At 48.6% G+C, this 20387-nt stretch overlaps 1 protein-coding gene across 3 annotated transcripts; it reads left to right on the top strand.

Annotated features, from left to right (window-relative positions):
• Nucleotides 1-707: 707 nt before the first annotated feature.
• Nucleotides 708-20370, top strand: LOC308124378 (CASK interacting protein 2). 3 transcript variants are annotated; one of them, XM_080487312.1, is made up of 21 exons: nt 708-1038; nt 4355-4792; nt 9574-9625; nt 11130-11227; nt 11573-11718; nt 11965-12060; nt 12224-12345; nt 12518-12626; nt 12808-12916; nt 13024-13118; nt 13209-13326; nt 13669-13833; nt 14707-14837; nt 15073-15136; nt 15289-15386; nt 15644-15754; nt 16526-16627; nt 16708-16846; nt 16933-18561; nt 18634-18913; nt 19003-20370. In XM_080487312.1, exons 2-21 carry the CDS (start codon nt 4699-4701, stop codon nt 19097-19099), a joined length of 3855 nt encoding a protein of 1284 aa, XP_080343438.1. In that variant the 5' UTR covers nt 708-1038; nt 4355-4698; the 3' UTR covers nt 19100-20370. The 3 variants fall into 3 exon arrangements, with proteins under 3 accessions (XP_080343438.1, XP_080343437.1, XP_080343439.1); XM_080487311.1 differs by having other exon boundaries at nt 12215-12345; XM_080487313.1 differs by lacking the exon at nt 13669-13833 and having other exon boundaries at nt 12215-12345.
• The last annotated feature ends 17 nt before the right edge of the window (nt 20371-20387 follow it).

The following is a 20387-nucleotide window of genomic DNA, read 5'->3' as shown; positions in this document are numbered from 1 at the left end:
AAGTTTGTTTCACAGGTGAGGAACTTAAAGCTGCTTCACCTTCTTTCTTCTGAAATGTTTAATGAACCTCTTCCTGAAGACCCGGGGGGTCTGGATGTTTCATATTGTGTTCAATCTGAGAAGTATTCAGGCCTGAGACCATTCTAAGCTTTGTAGAGCAGAAGTCAGAGGCAGCGAGTGCAGAGCCTGAAGCTCAGGTGTAATGTGCTCCGTGGACTCTGGATGAGCTGCAGTTGTCTCACGCGGTTTATTGTGAGAAACACACCGTTACGGTCTTCCAGCCTGCTGAAAATAAATGTTTTTTTTCCCTGAATCTTGTTTGAAACAGAAGAGAAACAAATAAATATCCAACAAATGGAACCCCCCAAAAATCAAGAAAGTTCACAAAATCAAAGAAAATGTTATTGCAAGAAAATAATAGAAGAAAAAGAAAAAGAAAATGACTCTATGAATCACTCAGATCACACAATCGCTCGGAATGAGAATAAAACACTGAAAATGGATAAATATAAAATTAAATTATTTTTAAACGTATTGTTGGTGCTGAGCCTTTAATTCAAACGTTCTCAATGTTTTATACAGAAATAATATATTAAAAAAATTCAAATTTTGTGAGGCGTTTGTGCCGCAGTCAAACTTTTATTTTGGAGGATGAAGTCTTATTTCCGGTTTGCTCAGTGGTGCGTTCATGGAGCTTGATGCCGAGCGGGGAGAATCCAGCGGAGGGAATGAGGCATTCAGGGAGAGGAGGGAGAAACCGGAGGGAGAAAGCGGAGGACCCGCACCGACCGGAGAGTCGCTCAAAGTCACAAAGTGCGCAGAAATACGTGAAATCTGCGTGATCGTCCCGCGCGGGGACCCAAAGTATCGCCGCACGCTGCGGGGGGCGTTAAAAGACGCCTGGAAAAGAGACATTGCGGGAATCTTCACTCCGGGAAAAACGTCACTTTTCCTTCGACGGAGAAGTTGCCACCGTGGTCCGTTAAGAACCGAGCGGCCGAGGCCCGGAGAGACCCCCCCCCCCCACCCCCGGGACAGGTGAGTCCTCCCCGGGCTGGGCTGGGAGCTTTAAAGTGTGTTTAGAGCCAGAAAAGCAGAGTTTGTTGATTCACGTGAAGTTAAAAGTGTGTCGGAGCCGCGCGCTGTGTTCAGGGACCAGAGTTCAGCCGGAAAAACGGAGCGTGCGTCTCATGACATTAAACAAAAAACTACTCTTCATCACACACACACACACACACACACACACACACACACACACACACACACACACACACACACACACACACACACACACTGAGAGCTCTTCTCATGTGGTCCTTTTAACTTCACGTGAAGTTTAATATCGTCCATAAAACATTAAATGTCTCTTTATTCTCCTGTATTTTGGAAACTTGTGTTTTTCCCGGTGAGATGAAAACATCCTCCTGAGGCTGAGCAGCCTGTTTCACTTTAAACTCAAAGCACTTTCAGAAAGTTTGTAAATTTTCTTTATTGCACATTTTAAACTGAATGCAGCTGTGTGAGTTTTTATGTGTGTGGTTTTTACCGTGTGTGTGTGTGTATACACCCTTGTGTGTGTTTGTTATTCTCTCTGTGTGTTGTTCTGTATATGTGTTTTTTTTTGTGTGTGTCTGTATACCCTTCTACCCTCTGTGTGTATGTTATATTCTGCACACGTTATTATTTGTGTGTGCATGTGTTTCTTAATCTGTTAGAGTTAGACTCAACTCTGGGTTTGTGTGTGTTATACTGTGTCTATAACCGTGTGTGTGTGTTCTATTCTGCGTGTATTATTTTGTGTGTGTGTGTGTGTGTGTGTGTGTGTGTGTGTGTGTGTGTGTGTGTGTGTGTGTGTGTGTGTGTGTGTGTGTGTGTGTGTGTGTGTGTGTGAGATGAAAGCGGTGAGGATGGATGGAGAGGCCCCGAGGCTCGTGCCGGTTGAGATGGGGGCTGACAGCTCTGTCGGTTACATAACGGAGGGAAGCGGAGTTGCGCTTTGTGTCGGGATGAGAGACTCAGAGTTCAGGAAGTGAGTTTGTAACCCGGTGGAATCGCTCACTGTGAAACTCGCTTCGTGTTTCTGGGTCAGAGTGGCACTTTTATACGTTTCAGATAGAAGGAAAGCAGTTCTCTGAAGAACTTAATGTACCTGAACGCAGCACGAGTAAACAAAACTTTCATTCACATCAAAAAGTGTGATGAATGGCAGGTGAATGAATTAATTGGATGAATGAGTGTTTGGGATGGGTTGGTAAAAGTTAGTAGTGGTGTTTTAGTAAAAGTGTGTTGGTAAAGGTGTGTGTACGTGATGTTTTGGTGTGTCTCTGGTGGTTTTCTTGTAAAAGTGTGTGCTGTGTTTGTTAAAGTTTGTTTGTCGTGTGTTAATAAACATGTATTTGTGTTAGTAAACAAGTTATTTTGTGTTGTAAATGTGTGTGTTGCATTAGTAAACATGTTGTGTTTGTTGTGTGTTAGTAAATGTACCTTTTTGTTGTAATGAAGTTTTTGTGGTGTCAAAATCTGTGTTGAATTAATAAACATGTGTGTTGTGTTAGTAAACATGTGTTTGTTGTGTGTTAGTAAATGTGTGTTTATTGTGTGTTAGTAAACAGGTTTTTGTGTTGGTAGACATGCATGTTGCATTACTAAACATGTGTTTGTGTTAGTACACCAGATTTTTGTATTGTAAACATGAGTGCTGCATCAGTAAACAAGATTTTTGTGTTGGTAAACATGAGTGCTGCATTAGTAAACAAGATTTTTGTGTTGTAAACATGAGTGCTGCATTAGTAAACAAGGTTTTTGTGTTGGTAAACATGAGTGCTGCATTAGTAAATGTGTGTTTGTGTCAGTAAACAAGGTTTTGTGTTGGTAAACAAGGTTTTAAAATCATGTATTTGTGTTAGTAAACATGGGTTTGTGTTGGTAAACAAGGTTTTTAAATCATGTATTTGTGTTAGTAAACATGGGTTTGTGTTGGTAAACAAGGTTTTAAATCATGTATTTGTGTTAGTAAACATGGGTTTGTGTTGGTAAACATGTGTGCAGCATTGGTAAACATGTGTTTGTCAGTAAATAAGTTTTTTGTGTTGGTAAACATGCGTGTTGTGTTATTAAATACGTGTTATGTTTGTAAACGTGGCACAAAGACCCTCTCAGTTGGTAGAGTGGTCGTCATTCTATCGGAAGGTTGTAGGTTCGATTCCCCATCTCCCCCTAGAGAGGCGGACTTGGAATCGGGAGTTTGCAGGTTCGAATCCCACAGCTCACCGTTGGAAATTTCCCCCGGGGAAATAATAAAACTCCCGAGTCATGAAACTTGAAAACATTGTCGTGTAAGCGGAGTCTGCGTCTGTGTGTCTGTCAGCTCAGATCTTGTTTGAGCAGAAACTGGAGCAGAGATGAAGCTCAGGAGGTCCTTTTCCTCCTCCTCTTCCTCCTCCTCTTCTTCCTGCGCTCTGATTGGTCACCGAGCTGGAAGAGTTTAAGTACTCCTCGTGCTGAGCAGGAAGTCGGAGCGAGGGTGTGATGTCACAGAGCTGTCACTGAGCACACTCAGGTGAAGCTTTCAACTCTGCTGCAGGAACTGGAAATAAATCTGATCCTCCTCTTCCTCCTCTTCCTCCTCTTCCTCCTCCACATCTGGCTCCTGCACCTCTGGACGGCCAGTGTGATGCAATCGACTGTTTACACCTTCAACAGTTACTTTACTAGTTACTGCAGATAAAAAGTAACTGTTGACCTTCAGTCTTCACAGTACACACACGCACACACGCACACACACACACACACACACACACACACACACACACACACACACACACACACACACACACACACACACACACACACACACACACACACACACAAAACAAAGGTTGTGTTGAGTGAAAACAGAAGTTTAGAACCTGACAGAACGTAAACGACATAAAAAGCACCAACGACAGCAGCATGTTCAGGAGCAGTGCAGTGGGTTGGTGACAAAGTGTCGGCGGTTCGATTCCCACTTCGTCGTCCCTCATGGACAGGAGGGAGGAGGAAGTGGGAGTGTCTTTGAGTGAAACGCCGAACTCCAACCGACTCTTGGTGAACAAGCATCGTACATTGTGTGTGTGTGTGTGTGTGTGTGTGTGTGTGTGTGTGTGTGTGTGTGTGTGTGAGAAGGAGAGATCCTGATTGTGTGCAGCACTGTGAGACCACTGAAGCAGAAATAACGTTCGTATAAGTGAAGTCCATTTACCACGTGCACGGCTGTCATGCACGTGCACGTGGAATCTGGAGCCGAGATCTGTGCCCATGTTTCTTTTCTTTTCTTTTTTTTCTGATATGTGTTTCTCCTTTCTGCTGCTCCCAGGTCTTCACACCTCCTCCTCCTGCTGCTCCTCCTCCAGAGGCTCCACAGACCGGCATCCCCTCAAGCCAACCGTGGAAATATCCTCACGCTCGGAAGAACTTCATTTCTCCTTGAGGAACTTCACTCTGAACTCCGGCTGGAGAGGAGGAGGAGAAGCAGGAGGAGGTGGAGGAGGAGGCGAAGGAGGAGGGGGGTCTCTGCCTCTTTGGGCTCATCGGAGAAGCTTTGTATCACCTGAAGAGGAGGTGGAGCATCTCGCCATGGCCCGGCGTTCAGGATGACACTCAACTGAGGAGGCGTCAGTTGTCAGTGAAGCTGGTCTGAAGCTGAGGGGGAGGTGAAGGATGGGGAAGGAGCAGGACCTCCTGCAGGCGGTGAAGAGCGGAGACCTGCCGTCCACACAGAAGCTGCTGTCCAAGCTGAAGACCAACAGGAACAGTGAGTAGAGTTACAGGCCGATGCTGAGTCATCTTATCGTCTGTAACGAGGCTGACTGCTGAGTCATGCTATCGTCTGTAATGAGACCAGCTACTCAGTCAAACAATATCTTTTCAGGCCATCAAAACAATCTTGGATCTCCTTGTCGTTCTTAAAAAGTTTACCGTCCGTACAGGAAACAGCTATGTCCATGCAACACCATGAAAACTTCTTGAAATGATGTAATACACATGTCAGGCCTATGGGTGGCACTGCAATGCCGTCACTGAAATACACCAAAAATGGGGAAGAAAATGCAAAATCGGAGAAATCAACAAATCTTACAAATCGCCTTGTTAAACTAAATAGCGTCTGTCGCTTCTGCAGCTCGGTCTCGAACCATTGTTGTTGATGTTAATTGACATTGTGGAAGAGGTGGGGCGATGACATCATTGTTTTCAGCACATGTGCGTAGGGATGGGTACCTTTGACATTTGAACGGATACGGTACCCTATACCGGTACTCAACGGTACCAATTTTAGGTACTTTTCTGTGTTTATGTGGTAATAAAATATGTACTTTTTTTTCAATTTAACATATTTTAATTCTCAATATATAAACTTTAACAAACTTATCAAAACAAAATCTAACTCTTGGTATCATAACATCGCAGTTGTTTCACAAATTACTTCAACATGAAAACCCTCAACGACAACAACGTAGTATTTTTTCTTAATAACGTTCAAATTATAACCCAGCTTCTTGTCTTTCTATTCTATTCTCCTCTGGAAACATTGTGATAGTAGAGCTGTGATGGTAGAGCTGTAGCTCTGCGATGGTAGATCTGGGGATTGTCGTATTGTACACTCTTCAGCCTTGAGAAAAATCTAGAGTTAAGCCAGGAACTTCCTCAGATTAGAAGTATTCCCGCCGCTGGCCTCGCACTTCGCATTACAAATAGTGCATCGAGCGTAATCTGCATCGCGTTTTCAAAAGCGGAGCTTCTGGAGCTTCATCATTACGCTCGTGCAATGTTGTGTTCAAATCCGGCTCGGAAAATCGCCTACTCGTCCTCTCCCTCAGTCTAAAAAGGAAGTGTTTAGGTACAAAAACATGGTACCATTTGATTTTACATGAATCGGTACTCGGTTTTACCGACGTAATTCAGATGGTACCTATACTAGCGTCTTTGATTGTCAAGAAAAGTGCAATATAAAACCAATTCATTATTATTATCATTATTATTATTATAAAAGTACCGGAGTCGGTGGCCATCCGTACGTGTGTGTCTTGTCCGTCCACACGTTAAAGCCAAGGCAGCGTTTTCAAATTTCTCCACTCTGGAACCCGTTTCCCAAAAAAACCCAACATTTTGAAGTTCCTAAAACGCTGCGCCGTGTGGATGATGGGTCAGAAACGATGCGGTTACATGAAACAGCGTTGTCGTGTGGACAGGGCCCGAGTCACACAATGTCAAAATCTCCTCAGTCACAGTTGAATCGTTCTTCCAATCATCTAATCGTCACTCAGCTTGTTGCTCGCCGCCACGAAGCGAAAATTCACATCCCCACTGCCGATCCTTTACCAACGATTTTCATGCGGTTTCGCGACCAATCCTTCTACGCCACCCAGAGTTATGGCGGCGAACTACTTTGCGGCACGTACACGCTCGAGGCAGAACTTTCAGGGTTGAAGCGGACGTCGTTGAGGCTTCGCATTGCCCCGTGCCTACTGTAGACAGAGTGTAGTGCCTGTCAGCGGCAACAATAGAACCGTTAGCTGCAGCATTAGCAGCAGCCGCGGACTAAACACGCTCGGAGAAGAATAGAGGCCATGATGTCATAGCAGTGGTATGTGCAGCAGAAAGCTTCACTCGTCTCCCTGAGCCAGGAATTCTGCTCCTGGAGGGGGGAGGAGGTGGTGTGTGTGTGTGTGTGTGTGTGTGTGTGTGGGTGTGTGTGTGGGGGGGGTCTGTACGCCTGAATCGTTGAAAGAGTCTCGGCGTCTCTTTAGTCACACTCCCGGGCTTCGTGTGTGGAGCGGCCCGATTATCAGCACTGAGCGGCAACCCAGTGTGAGACTGTCAGGAAGTTCCTGGTGGGAGGAGGAGGAGGAGGAAGAGGAGGAGGAGGAAGAGGTCCATCATGAGGAGGAAGAGGTGTGAATCTGAACTCTGCTCAGATGATTGTTGTTGTGGAGAAACAGGAAGTCACCGCCCTGAAACTCAGAGCTCCAACAATAAGCACCAATTCATTAATGAAAAAAAAAAACCCTGTTTTATCAAAGGAAGAGAAAGTATGACCTCAGTGTGTGTGTGTGTGTGTGTGTGTGTGTGTGTGTGTGTGTGTGAGTGTGTGTGTGTGTGTGTGTGTCTCGTGGAAAATGTCTGCTGAAATCCATGCAGCATGAATGAGCTCGCCGTGCACATCTCCCGTCATGTATCAGGATTTATGTCCACCACAGCCGTTTGTTCCAATCCAAAGCAGGTCACAATGTTTTTTTTCTTTTTTTTAATAATTTAATTTTTTGCAAGATTTATAATACACAAAAAACACATTGAACAATTTGAACCAAAAGAACCAAAGGGTGTGATCCATTTCATCATTTACACATTCATAAACTAGTAAAACTAAAGTCTGCTCTCTGTGGTGTGGCGTCTGCCAAAGGTTGACCTGGACTCAGAACAAAAAAAAGAAAATTCCGGATCGCCTCTAAAATCTTCCAGGGCCTAATATCTATCTGTTTCAACAAAATCCGTACAGTAGTTTTGATGTAATCTTGCCTTACAGACATACATCCAAACAAATATACGCCGATGATTTAATTACGTCCTTGATGGACGTAATTAAATCTGACTATAACTTATTAAATCAATCGAATTGTTTAGTCTTGTGTCGTCCCGTAGTTTTTAGTTTCCTGTGGAACTGATGGGTAACCTGGTACCTGGCCGGGACCCGGGTTCTGACCCCGACATGGACCCGGGTTCTGACCCCGACATGGACCCGGTGCTCAGCAGCAGCTCCTGGTTTGCACACATACTGAGAAAACGCGTCCCTCATTAACAGGTCGGTGTTTATCGCTCATGTTTACCAACACGCTGACGTCTGTCAGCCAATCGGAATCCAGCTGGATCAACATGAGGAGCAAACGTGTGCGTCTCCTCGTGAGGAGCTGCTGACTCCCAGCGTCAGGAGGAGGAGGAGGAGGAATACTGCTTCCTGCTTGCACAGGAAGTGGGGGTGCTGTGGGCCTTTGTGCCCTCCTCTTGTCTGCTCAGGCTGTGCAGGGTTAACCTCTCTGTGCCCTCGCGCATTCACCGTCTGAATGATGTTTACATTCCTGTGGAGGTTCAGCTCCAGCAGGAAGGGGCGGGGCTTAGCGCCCCTGTGGCCGAGGAGACGCCAGGAGCGAGGAGCAGCTGGAGGACGGGCTCACATTTCACAGCAAGAGTCAGGAGATTTAAAAATCTCCACTAACAGATTTTAAAAGAAAAAAAAAAAAAATCAAAACGTATGAAAGACAGCATTCGGAAGGCCGGAATACTGATTTCATACTTTAAAGATTGTTTCCTGCAGTGAGGAGATAATGAGGTGATGATGTAAGGCAGCAGAAACACGACGTCCTGAAATCCTCTGCATCATTAGAAACTCAGAAAACTGAAAGTGTGAGTCTGTTAATGAGCTGATTTAAATAAGTGTGTGTGTGTGTGTGTGTGTGTGTGTGTGTGTGTGTGTGTGTGTGTGTGTGTGTATTCCAGTGATCAGCTTCAGACTCTCAGCAAATCAGCAAATCATCAGATCACCTTAATTTCGATTTTTAATCCAGATTGCTCCTTTCACCTACTCCTTCTGTTCCTGCCTCGCTCTCTCCATCCTTCCTCTCCATCTCTCCTCCTCCTCTTCTTCCTCCTTCTCTTCCTGCTGGTGCATTTTTGTGGCAGCAGAATTTCTAACTTTCATTTCGGAGTATAAAAAGAACTCCTGTGGTCGAGCTGGTCGGGGCGGCGGTGAATGAAATTATAGTGCAGGGACCAGGGAGAACTCTCTCTCTCTCTCTCTCTCTCTCTCTCTCTCTCTCTCTCTCTCTCTCTCTCTCTGTGTTTGAGTTCCTCAGACAAACTTTACTCAGCTGGTCTCACAATCTAAACATAGCTGAGCATTGACGGGAATCCAGATGGAGTGTAAAAACTAAAGGGAGTCAGACAGGTAGAAGGGAGTTCCTGACGTCTTTCAGTGTCTCTGCAGTGTTGTATGATGGAGGTCTGACAGCAGAGAGCCAGTGGAGCCCCAAAGTGAGCCTTCAGTAGTGATCCACCATTATAGTGAACGCCATATAGTGACCCCTCCATGTTACCCCTCCATAGTAACCCCCTGGTGTTGGATCAGATCCTCGCTGGTGAATCTCTCTGTTTCCTGCTCGGAGGCTTCCTGGCTGCTTGCTGAGCGCTTCATTTATTCTCCTTCATTATGAAATCAGGTCATTATCAAAGCGGCGCCTCGTTCCCATAGGGCCATCTCCACACTTCAAACACTCTTATTGTGGCGAGGGAGGGAAGCAGGGTGAGACGGGGTGAGACGAGGTTGCTGCCTGACCTTTGACCTATCAGTGGCCTCTGATCAGAAACAGTAAAGATGCCGGTTTTTAGGGTTATACACGACAAACTTCAAAGCTGCCCGAGTCGGCAGGATTTTCCTTCAAAATAAAAGCCCTCATCGAAAATGAGACAAAGTCATTTCAGAGTAAAGCTGTTGTTGGAAATGAAAAGTCCTCCTCGAGCTTCATGTTGTGTTTTCTGTTTCAGAGCTGCTGGGCTCCACCAAGAGACTCAACGTCAACTACCAGGACTCTGACGGGTGAGAACCCAACTACACAACTATTACACCACCAGTCTCTCTCTCACACACACACACACACACACACACACACACACACACACACACACACACACACACACACACACACACACACACACACACACTGCGGCAGAATTCCCGTCTACCACAAAAACACGCACGATCCACACCCGCCATCAGCATCAGAGTTTTATACATCCACAAAATGCACAATAACGACATTAATCCAGATCAGGCTGCTTTGCTCCGTCGCCATAGCAACGGCTTTGACATCAGTCGGTCTAACAATGTTGGGGAATCTGACGATGGCAGGAGAGTAGAGACATGTAACCACCAGTCTGGACACCGGTCGCAGATGGAAAAGCTGCTGGCCGAGGTGATGGGACCTATTCCTGCTCCCTCAAGGAGGCTCTGGGAAAGGAACCCTGAAGAGACCAACCCACCACAGTTTTCCACAGCTGTCCATCAATGGTGCAGTAGAAGAAGAGGAGGTGGACTCAAGTCTCAAGTCTGCTACCATCATTGTAGTCCCCAGTAAACCCACCATCAGTAGTTATTCCAATATGCAGGTAACACAACTGTAGTCGGCCTCACAAGGGATGGAAATGAGGAGAACTGCAAGGCAGAGGTGAAGCGTTTGGTGGAATGGTGCAGTTTCAACAACCTGTTCCTCAACGTCTGCAAAAAAGTCAGGAGGTGATTGTGGTCTTTGGAAGAACTAGGCGACAACGCAAACCATGGCGCATGACCAACTTCGCTGTAGAGACAGACGGCAACACTAAGCTCCTGGAAGAAATTCAGTCACATCTTCTTAATCATTCAGATAATTCTTTTCCATTTCAAAATAAATCCTTTATTTAAAATATTTTATTATTACTTAATATATATCAAACTGGATTAATAAACGATTTGTTAAAGGTCAAAGGTGTTTCTGTCTGTCTTGCTACCGTTCACTCCACCATCGTCCTCACATACAGACACTGGAATACTGAGAGACGAGCTGCTAAAAGGAGCCGCTGAAGTGTTTACGTCCTACAGTTGCACCATCTAGTGGCCTGACAGGCCAACTGCAGCTTTTTCAATGTTTCGCGGTAGTTATTATTAAAGCCTTACTGTAACATTTCTGAAACCAAAATGGAAAAACTAAACTGATTCCAGCAGATCGTTTTGATTTAACAGAATCCGAGTGTGTGTCTCTCTCTCTCTCTCTCTCTCTGTCTCTCGCTCACTATCTCCCTCTCATTACACAACAGCGCACTAAAAGCCACCCCCCTCCTCCTTTGTCCTCCTCTTTTCTCCTCCCTTCTCGCGCCTCCTCCCGCTGCACTTTCCTCTGCAGCCTGCAGCTCTGTTTGCTCACAGCTCACAACACAACCATCAATTTAAGACCCTGCTCTGTTTCTGTAAATGTACCCGGCCGCAGTGTTCCGATTGGCCGAGGGCAGGGGTGGGCGGGGCTTACATGTCGTGACCTCACCCTCTGCTGTGACCTTTGACCCGGCAGGTTCTCGGCGCTGCATCATGCCGCCCTGACCGGAACCACGGAGCTGCTGTCGGCTCTGCTGGAGGCTCAGGCCACCGTGGACATCAAGGACAGCAACGGTGAGGCCCATCTTCATCATCCCCATCGTCATCGTCCCCTTCTTCATCGTCCCCATATTCATCAACTTGATTCTCCTCAATTTACTTCTTCTACATCCTAATCTTCATCCTCGTCAGCCCAATTTCCTTCTTCTTCGTCCTTGACTTTGTGCTCACTCAACTTCATTCTTGTCTGCATCGTCTTCATCTTTATCATCTTCATCATCGTCATTTGATCCTGAGCAGCTGGTGCGTTCGCTGCAGCCCGTTCACAGCAGCGCCTCGGCGGTTTGTCGATGTGACCACTTTCATCTCAATTCGATGTGTCGACTCGGTTCTGAAGAAATGTCGCGCGTGTGCTTGCAGGAATGCGGCCGCTGCATTACGCTGCCTGGCAGGGGAAGTCCGAGTCGGTCCTGACGCTGCTCCGCTCCGGGGCTTCGGTGAACGGCGTCTCCCAGGACGGACACATCCCACTGCACCTCGCCGCCCAGTACGGACATTACCAAGTGGTGAGAGACGCACAACAACACACACAGCGCTGCACAGAGACCAGGTGACCTGGTGTCCTGGTACCAGGTCATGGATGGGGTGTAACCCTCGTGCAAATCCCTCCATGTTAACTGTATGTGTGTGTGTGTGTGTGTGTGTGTGTGTGTGTGTGTGTGTGTGTGTGTGTGTGTGTGTGTGTGTGTGTGTGTGTGTGTGTGTGTGTGTGTGTGTGTGTGTGTGTGTGTGTGTGTGTGTGTGTGTTTCAGTCGGAGATGTTGCTGCAGCATCAGTCTAACCCGTGCGTGTTGAACAAAGCCAAGAAAACTCCGCTGGATCTAGCCTGTGAGTTTGGACGAGTGAAGGTCAGTGGCCAAACAAATAGATGGGAAAAAAATAATCTAACAGTAGAAAGAGAAAACACAGAGTGACCGTGTGTGTGTGTGTGTGTGTGTGTGTGTGTGTGTGTGTGTGTGTGTGTGTGTGTGTGTGTGTGTGTGTGTGTGTGTGTGGCTGTAGGTGTCCCAGCTGCTGCTCAGCAGCAACATGGCAGCGTCTCTGTTGGAGGGAGACAGAAAGGAGCCGTCTGACTCCGCCTTCACCACGCCGCTGCACCTCGCTGCCCGCAACGGCCACAAGGACATCATCCGGTGAGGGCGACGCCGCCTTCACACTGCACCAGCGTGCACAATGTTTACACAGAACACGTGCTTCTTTTACACAGGATGACTCCAGTTGATCTCAGTCTGGCCCAGTTTGACTTCAGTCGACGGGGTTTCAGGACCCCGATGTTCTGATGTGGATGGTTTGTGTTGGTTTCAGGCTGCTGCTGAAGGCCGGCATCGACATAAATAAAACCACCAAGTCTGGCACTGCGCTGCATGAAGCGTCTCTGTATGGGAAAACAGAGGTGGTCCGACTGCTGCTGGACGTGAGTTCACCCTAGGGGGTTGACTAAGGGGGGGTTTAGCTAAGAAACACTGGTCTCCAGTGTGTTTCTATTCTATAATTTTATTAAAATGACATATTATTTGGTAGGAGCTTTGTGTAAAACAGATTTTACTGAAAATCGCCTCAGAAAATGACCCTCAACGTGTTTCAACGTGTTTCAGGCCGGTGTGGATGTGAACATCCGGAACACGTACAATCAGACGGCGCTGGACATCGTCAACCAGTTCACCACGTCACACGCCAGCAGGGACATCAAGCAGCTGCTCAGAGGTCGGACGTCACCTGTGTTACCTGTGATCAGCGTGTTACATGTCTTACCTATCTTGGCCAGTTTGACTACATAACATCTACATAACTCTTTTGGTTTTTCTGTTCAGATGCGACTGGTGTTCTGCAGGTCAGAGCGCTGAAGGATTACTGGAACCTCCACGACCCCACAGCCCTCAACATCCGGGCCGGAGACGTAATCACGGTGAGATTCTGGCCGGTGGAGATGGAAGCAGTTGAGGGACTCAACTTTGTTGTTGTTGTTGTCGTTATTTTCTCCTGTCTCCTCCTGCAGGTGATGGAGCAGCATGTGGACGGCCGGTGGAAGGGACACATTCATGACAGCCAGTCGGGGACCGACAGAGTCGGTTTCTTCCCTCCGTCCATTGTAGAGGTGATCAGCAGGAGAAACGGTCAGTACCACACTGCGGAAAGACTTGTTCGTCCTCATTGTGCAGCGTTCAGTCTGTCCTCTTTACGTTGAGACAGTGATGATGGCCGAGCCTGTTCTGGTGTGTTACGCTGCTCCCTGCTGTTCAGAGGCAGTATTCCAGGACTGGAATGCTACGTTCAAAGACCTCCGTCGATTCTGGAACTAACTGCCTGCAGACGTTCCATCCCACGCTGCTCCTCCTCCATCCTCCTGCCTCCATCTCTCTTCCACACCACATAACCACTGACCCCACCCCCCCTCCCTCCACCATCTAACCATCAGCTTGCTAACCTCCCCCCTTCCTCCCCCTCTCACCCTGTAGGGGGCACTTTGTCCCGGCACGCCTCCCTGCCCACCCAGCGCCAGCAACTCCTCTCCAGAGCCCCCCTGTCCTCCAGCCTGAGCTCCGCCCCCCACACAGACGACTCCTACACCCTGTACGCCCCCCCTCCTCACGGGGTCGCCGTCGGGCTCGCTGCTTCCTCAGGTACTCGCTCACACGCTGCAGTGTCCAGTCTGTTATTGAACTCAGCAGGGCGTCAGCCAGACTTAGACCTGTGTAACACCACTCACCCACTCACCCAGAACCACAAACCCAGGAACAGACTTGCACTCAGAACCAGAACCAGACCTACAGCCACAGCCGGAACCATACCGGAGCCACACCCACGATGAGGACCACAATCAGAGCAAGGCCTACATGCACAACCAGGTCCATTAGAGTGTTTGTGTCCGATAGGTTTGTCTCCGAGCGGCCTGTCTCAGTCTGGCTGTCCCTTTGAGGACATCTGGGTTCTCAGGAACTCGTGTCATGGTAAGAGATCCCAAACATTAGCTCCTCCTGCCTCGGCTGTTCTGAAGCTGCACCGCTGCCCCGCTCAACGCTCTGCACCTGACCACACACACTGAGACCACCAGCGACGAGAACAACGTGCAAAGACCAGAAACACTAGGAGCATCATGATGGGGGAGTCGCATAGTTATGATCTCACTTCCTGGAGCAGCTCTTCCTGTTCGCTGCCTCCAGGAAATAGGTGGAGATAAGCTGTGAGGAAGTGATGTCAGACATGTAAGGACGTGATGTCAGTTTGCGTTTTGTTGAATCGGCAGACAGGAGCTGAGGTGATGAGAACTTTCCGGTGGGGGTGAAGGATGGTGGTCTCGGTGTGTCAGGTTGGAACACTGCTAAAGCCTGATCTCCAGGTCACAGCCTCCGATGGATAGTTGTTGATTCAGAATTTCCTTTCTGCTACCTGAGCTACAGCTGTGCTCCTGTGCACCAGCCTGGACCTTTGGCCCCCCCCAGCCTGCCCCCCTCCTCCAGGAGTCCAGCAGCTGATGTTTGTGTTTTTTGTTGCAGCTGGAGACAGGAACAGTGTGGGCAGCACCGGCAGCGTGGGCAGCACTCGCAGCGCCGGCAGTGGACAGAGCACCGAGAGCAACAGCGCCACCAATGGGCTGCAACACCACACCGGTCACCATGACAACAAGGTGCGACTATAGCCAGATCAACACATCTACAACAAAAACACTACAAATGCTCTCACATGTGAAATTTAACAATATAAATAGCCGTAATTTCAGTTTGATTTATTCGCAGCAATAACAATACAGTCTTTTCATGACATTTTTCTCGTGGGGAAACACAACTACTCCACATGCACTGCATTAGGGTCGTTTTAATGTATTTAAATGTGACCTGTGATTCTGTCGGATCTGTGTGCAGGTGGCGCCCACTGCTGTCGAGCCCGGGACCTCCGCAGAGCTCAAGGCTGCAGATCATTCTGCAGGTACGATTCGGACTCAGACTGTCAGAAAAGAGTTTCAGCGCTCAGATCAGGCAGAGAAACCTGATCCTCCTCCGTCTGCTCCTTTGGTGTCCTCTGGTGGCGTGAAATGTGGAGGTCAGATGTTTCATGGTTTGTGTTTGGGGGTTGTGCAGGTGCGGCGCTGCGCAGGCAGACGGTGACGGTGCAGAGGCCCGCTGAGCAGAACTTCTCCCAGCAGTTTGTCCGTCCTCAGCAGCTGCTGGAGGGGAAGGTAACGCTCTGCGCTCCCATCATACACCTGCGGCAATGTGAGCCGGCCGCGACGTTGACGCCACTAAATCACTTTCATTCAGCGCTTTCAAACTTCTAATGTGGAGAAATAATCTTCACGTTAGCTCACGCTGCATGTGGAGCAAAATTGAAGTTTGTGGCTCTCTGCTGAAGCTCTCTGGGGGCCTCAGAGTCAAAGCTTTAAACTCCTAAACCTCTCGGGATGACCTTTGACCTCTTGTTGTGTACCTGCTGCAGGATGCGGAGGCGATCTACGAGTGGCTGAGTGACTTCCAACTGGAGCAGTACACCAGCAACTTCCTGAGCAACGGATACGACGTACCCACCATCAGCAGGATGACGCCTGAGGTGAGAACAAATCCCCAGATCCACTCACTCGACACGAAATCTTTTAATCAAACCTCACAAGATTAAAACAGAACCAGTCGGACTTCAGTCCCTCGGAACAGACTCAGGATCTGGATCCTCTCACACTTTAATCTTCAGGAGAAAATGAGGAAGCGGTTCAGAGTCCAACGCTGTGGGTGCAGCAACACCCTCTGGTGGACGGTAGAGGACTTCAACATCTACATCTTTCATAAATAAAACATTGGAACATAATAATCTGTGTAAGATACCAATTTTGAATGACACACAGAAGAATAGTAGCCTCTGTCCCTCTGAGGCACCCTTACACACACACACATGTCCATTTCTTGAGAACTGTCTTTGAAATATTTTACAAAAACATCTGCTTTATTTCGAACAACATCAAATAAATGTTGATGCTGTTAAAATGGACTTAAAAGATAAAATGTGTAATGCAAAATGACAGAATTTAAAACAAAAGAAAAGTACAATCACAATTAATATTAGATATAAAGAATTTCATCGATTAATCATGTATTTAAATCAGTTCTACTTTCAGCAGAGTGAAACTCACAGCAGCCCTCTAACTAGATGTTTTCCCACCATTTTGTTGTCTTTTTGGTTCAAACAGCTTCAGTTCTGGTGTTGGAAAATATCACGGTTCTTGACCTGATTCACATTGGCCACATACATGTTATGTGTGTGTGTGTTTGTAATGTGATGGTTTTTACTGTAAGGCACATTTGACGTGAGAACATCTGGTGTCTGCAGGATCTGACGGCTATCGGCGTGACCAAACCCGGGCACCGTAAGAAGATCTCCCTGGAGATCAACAACCTGAACATTCCTGAGTGGCTGCCAGAGTACATCCCGGTAAGACCCCCCGCCGGTTCCTGCTGCGGCGCCACGGCTGGAGACGCAGCGGCCTGACTCCTGTGTAATTTCTCTCTCAGTCGGACCTCGGCGAGTGGCTGTGTGCCATCGGCCTCCCCCAGTACCACAAGAAGCTGTCAGAGAACGGCTACGACTCCATCACCATCGTCAAAGACCTGACCTGGGAGGACCTGCAGGAGATCGGCATCACTAAGCTGGGTGAGGACAAACTCGAGCTGCAGGGCTGTCACGTCGTGTTGTTGAGACTTGGTCTTACCATCTTTTATTTCTTTTTTTCTCTCCAGGACACCAGAAGAAGCTGATGTTGGCGGTGAAGAAGCTTTGCGACATCCAGAGAGCCATCGTTCAGGCCGAATCAGGCCAGGGAACCCTACGCCGCAAAGTTCCCGCAGCCCTCCACCTTGTCGCCATTGAGCCGTCGGACGCCAGCGGCGAATGCTCCTCGCCGCTCACCCCCAAGATGCTGACTTTCCAGGACAGCGATCTGAGTGCCGAGCTTCAGTCGGCCATGTCCAGCCATGACAGGGGCTGCGAGGAGGGCTTGGCCATTAAGAATGCGGTGGGGATGTCCCAAAGCCAAGAGAGCATCGATGCCCGGTCCAGAGGGTCCGGACGCTCCCAAGACCCCCCCACAGCCTCCGTCACCCCTCACAGCTGGTCACAGGAGAGCCTGGAGGGCAGCCCGGCCAAGGAGAGGAACCTCCCAGAGGGCTGGGACCAGAGCAGGGCCAAGCAGGTGCCTCTGGGCACAGCGACTGTGTTCAAGTACCCGGCCATCCCCGCCAAGCCCAAACTGTCCGGGCACCACGGGGCGTCCCCCCACGGCTCACCAGCGCTGAAAGGCTTCAGCTACCTGCACTCTCACTGCGGCTCCGCCGACCCGAACTTATCCCCCCGCTACCACAACCGCTCCACAACCCTGGCCCTGCCCGCAAAACGCTCGCAGAGCATGACCCGCTACGCACTGTCGGATGGTGAGCCGGATGAGGATGACGACGAGCCCGATGTTTCCCACGGGAACGTCGCGTCCTACGCCACTCTGACCCGGAAGCCGGGCCGCAGCCAGCTGGCTCGGCTGCATCCGAGCACGGAGAAGAATGTGGGACGCAGTCAGTCGTTTGCGGTGCGAGCCAGGAAAAAGGGTCCGCCGCCGCCGCCGCCCAAGAGGCTGAGCTCGGTGAGCAGCACCACCAGCGGGGAGCTGAGCGACAGCTCCACGTCCTCCGGGGGCGTGGTTATCGACAGTCCAGGAAGTGTGAGGAGCATCGCAGCCTCTCTGGAAGGAGGCGCAGAGGAGAAGAACCAACCGGGGTCAAAACCAGAGGCAGTTCACACGGAGTCGCCTCCGGTGACTCTCACTTCCACAGAACCTCATGAGGCTGCGGCCACAAGAAAGAAGGTTCAGGGTGAATGTGTGAGCGCCGAGCTGGACCGAGGCGTGAAGTCCGACTCAGAGGAGGAGGAGTCTAAAGGTGGCGGACTGGACAGCTCATCGTCGCCCCAGAACAGCTCCAGTGAATGCATTCCCTTCGCCGAGGAGGGCAACCTGACCATCAAGCAGAGGCCCAAAGCCCCGGGGCCTCCAAGGGCCGAGGCGGTGCTGGAGCCTCCGGACAAAGCCAAGAATTCCGACGTGCCCGAGTTCAACCTGAAGGAGTCGGACACGGTGAAGCGCAGACACAAGCCCAAAGACAAAGACGACTCCCCCTGCAGAGAGGGAACAGAGTCCCAGTCTCCCAGAACCAGCCGGCCGCCATCCCAGAGTCACGAGGCCGCCAGTCTGAGGATCGGCGAGGTCGTTCTGGAGAGGCCAGCCAGTCCAGCGACCGGGTCGCCCATCAGACCTCCTCTCTCTCCCAAACCCCCCGCCGTGGCCCCCAAACCAGTCCGCCACAGTCTGTTGGCTGCTCAGGGTGAGACTCGCCTTCACTTCTGCTTCTCTTATCAGAGACTCTTGGTTCTGATCTGTTGCGTCTTTTTCACAGGACTGTCCTCTCCGACTGTGACCGTCAGTGTGGTTCAGAGCGTGGCCTTCGGCTCTCAGTCGTTACCCTCCCATTGCCCGTCGCCGCCCCCCCAGGCCATCCAGAGCCCCTCCCTTTCAGCACCGAGGCATCAGGCGTCTATGGCGGGTCGGAGTCCTCCTCCCGAGTTGTCCTGCGAGACCGGGGTGGTTCAACAGAGGCTGGATCAGACCAGTACCTCCCTGGCTGCAGCTCTGGAGGCCGTGGAGAACAAACTGAACCAGCGGGACGCCTCTGAGGGGTGAGACGGGGGTCAAATGTCACACCCAGCTCCACTTCCTGCCACGTCGTCGTCGTCCTCATATTGTTTTCCCTGTTTTTGTCTTTCAGCAAAGTGAGTTCAGTGAAGTCGGCGGGAACCATCCTGGACGACATCGGCAACATGTTCGACGACCTGGCCGACCAGCTGGACGCCATGTTGGACTGAAGCCACGCCACCCCCCCACAAAAAACAAAACAAAAAAACATTCATCCTCAGGAAGTGAATGAGATAACGCAGAAGACAGTCGGACGCCTTCGGCTTTCTTTTCACGTATGTGCAGCACAAACTGGGTCAACGAAAACAAAAACACGAGGGGAGAGACGCTCCTTCTCACCGTGTGACGTACGGAACGTCGGACCCTCGTTCTGACGGCACTTCCAGTTTGTTTTCCAGCAGCGTTAAATCTGCAGAACTGTCTTCAGTCGTCACGGCAACAACGTGCTGACCAATCAAACTTCAAAGTAAAGTACAAACTGTTGACATCTCTGTTTCCGATCTGAAGCGTCAGGATCCGACACGCTTCTCTTCTTCTTTAAACTTTGTTTCTAACTCTGAAACCAACTCTTTTCAGACTTTTTAATATTTAAAAAAATTATTAATTATTTTCTACCTGCGCGTCCGCCTTCCTGCTCGGAAATAAATCAGCCAATCAGAACTCTGATGTTCCTATGAAGGGAGGAGACGCACGCTTATATACAAAGTTATTTTTTCATGTTATAGCCAGATAAGTATTTAAGTGAGAGTAATCTAAGTATGTATCCGAGTATTTCCTGCAGCATGTTCCTCTCTGTGAATGTGTGAATGTTTGTCTCAGGAAAATCCCACACAACCTGAACACATCACATAAAAAAAATAAAAAAAAAACAGGTCGTCAGAGATTTTTACATTAAAGTGTTTTTCAGCTTCAAATCGACCAAAACTTCATGAATCATAACTTTGAAGTAAAGGATACCTGAAGAATATTTACTTCCTTTCTGTCAGTGTTGTCCTGAGGGGGGCGCCAGCAGGACTTTAAATATCATTCTTTGTTTTTAGTGGAGTTGACTGAAAAAAAAAACCCCAGACTGAAATGTAAAATGAGATTCATGGAAACGAATTGTGACATAAAAACAACTGAAATGTTTGATGTGATGAACTAAAGTTAAAGACGAACTGCATCGTTCCCCGAGGAACTCCACAAACATGAAGTGGCTGCGATTAGACTTTATGAAAAAAAATATTATTTATCTTTTATGGGTCCACATTTCAGAATCTTATCAAGTTGCACGTTTTGTCTTCTGTTTTCCTGAAGTCAGACTAAGTAAAATATTGGAAATAAAAACTTTTTTTTTTTTATAGTAAATTTGCGGAGAATTTGGATGAAATGTTTGTTTTGTTTTCTCTTGTGCTTCGTTGTTTGTGTCCTGTTTATAACCAATAAATATTCATCCAGTTTTCTCGGCTTTTCAGTCAT

This window comes from Lipophrys pholis (genome assembly GCF_963383615.2).
Source record: "Lipophrys pholis genome assembly, chromosome: 19".
Taxonomy (NCBI): Eukaryota; Metazoa; Chordata; class Actinopteri; order Blenniiformes; family Blenniidae; genus Lipophrys; species Lipophrys pholis.
This window is presented reverse-complemented; position numbering and strand designations above follow the sequence as displayed.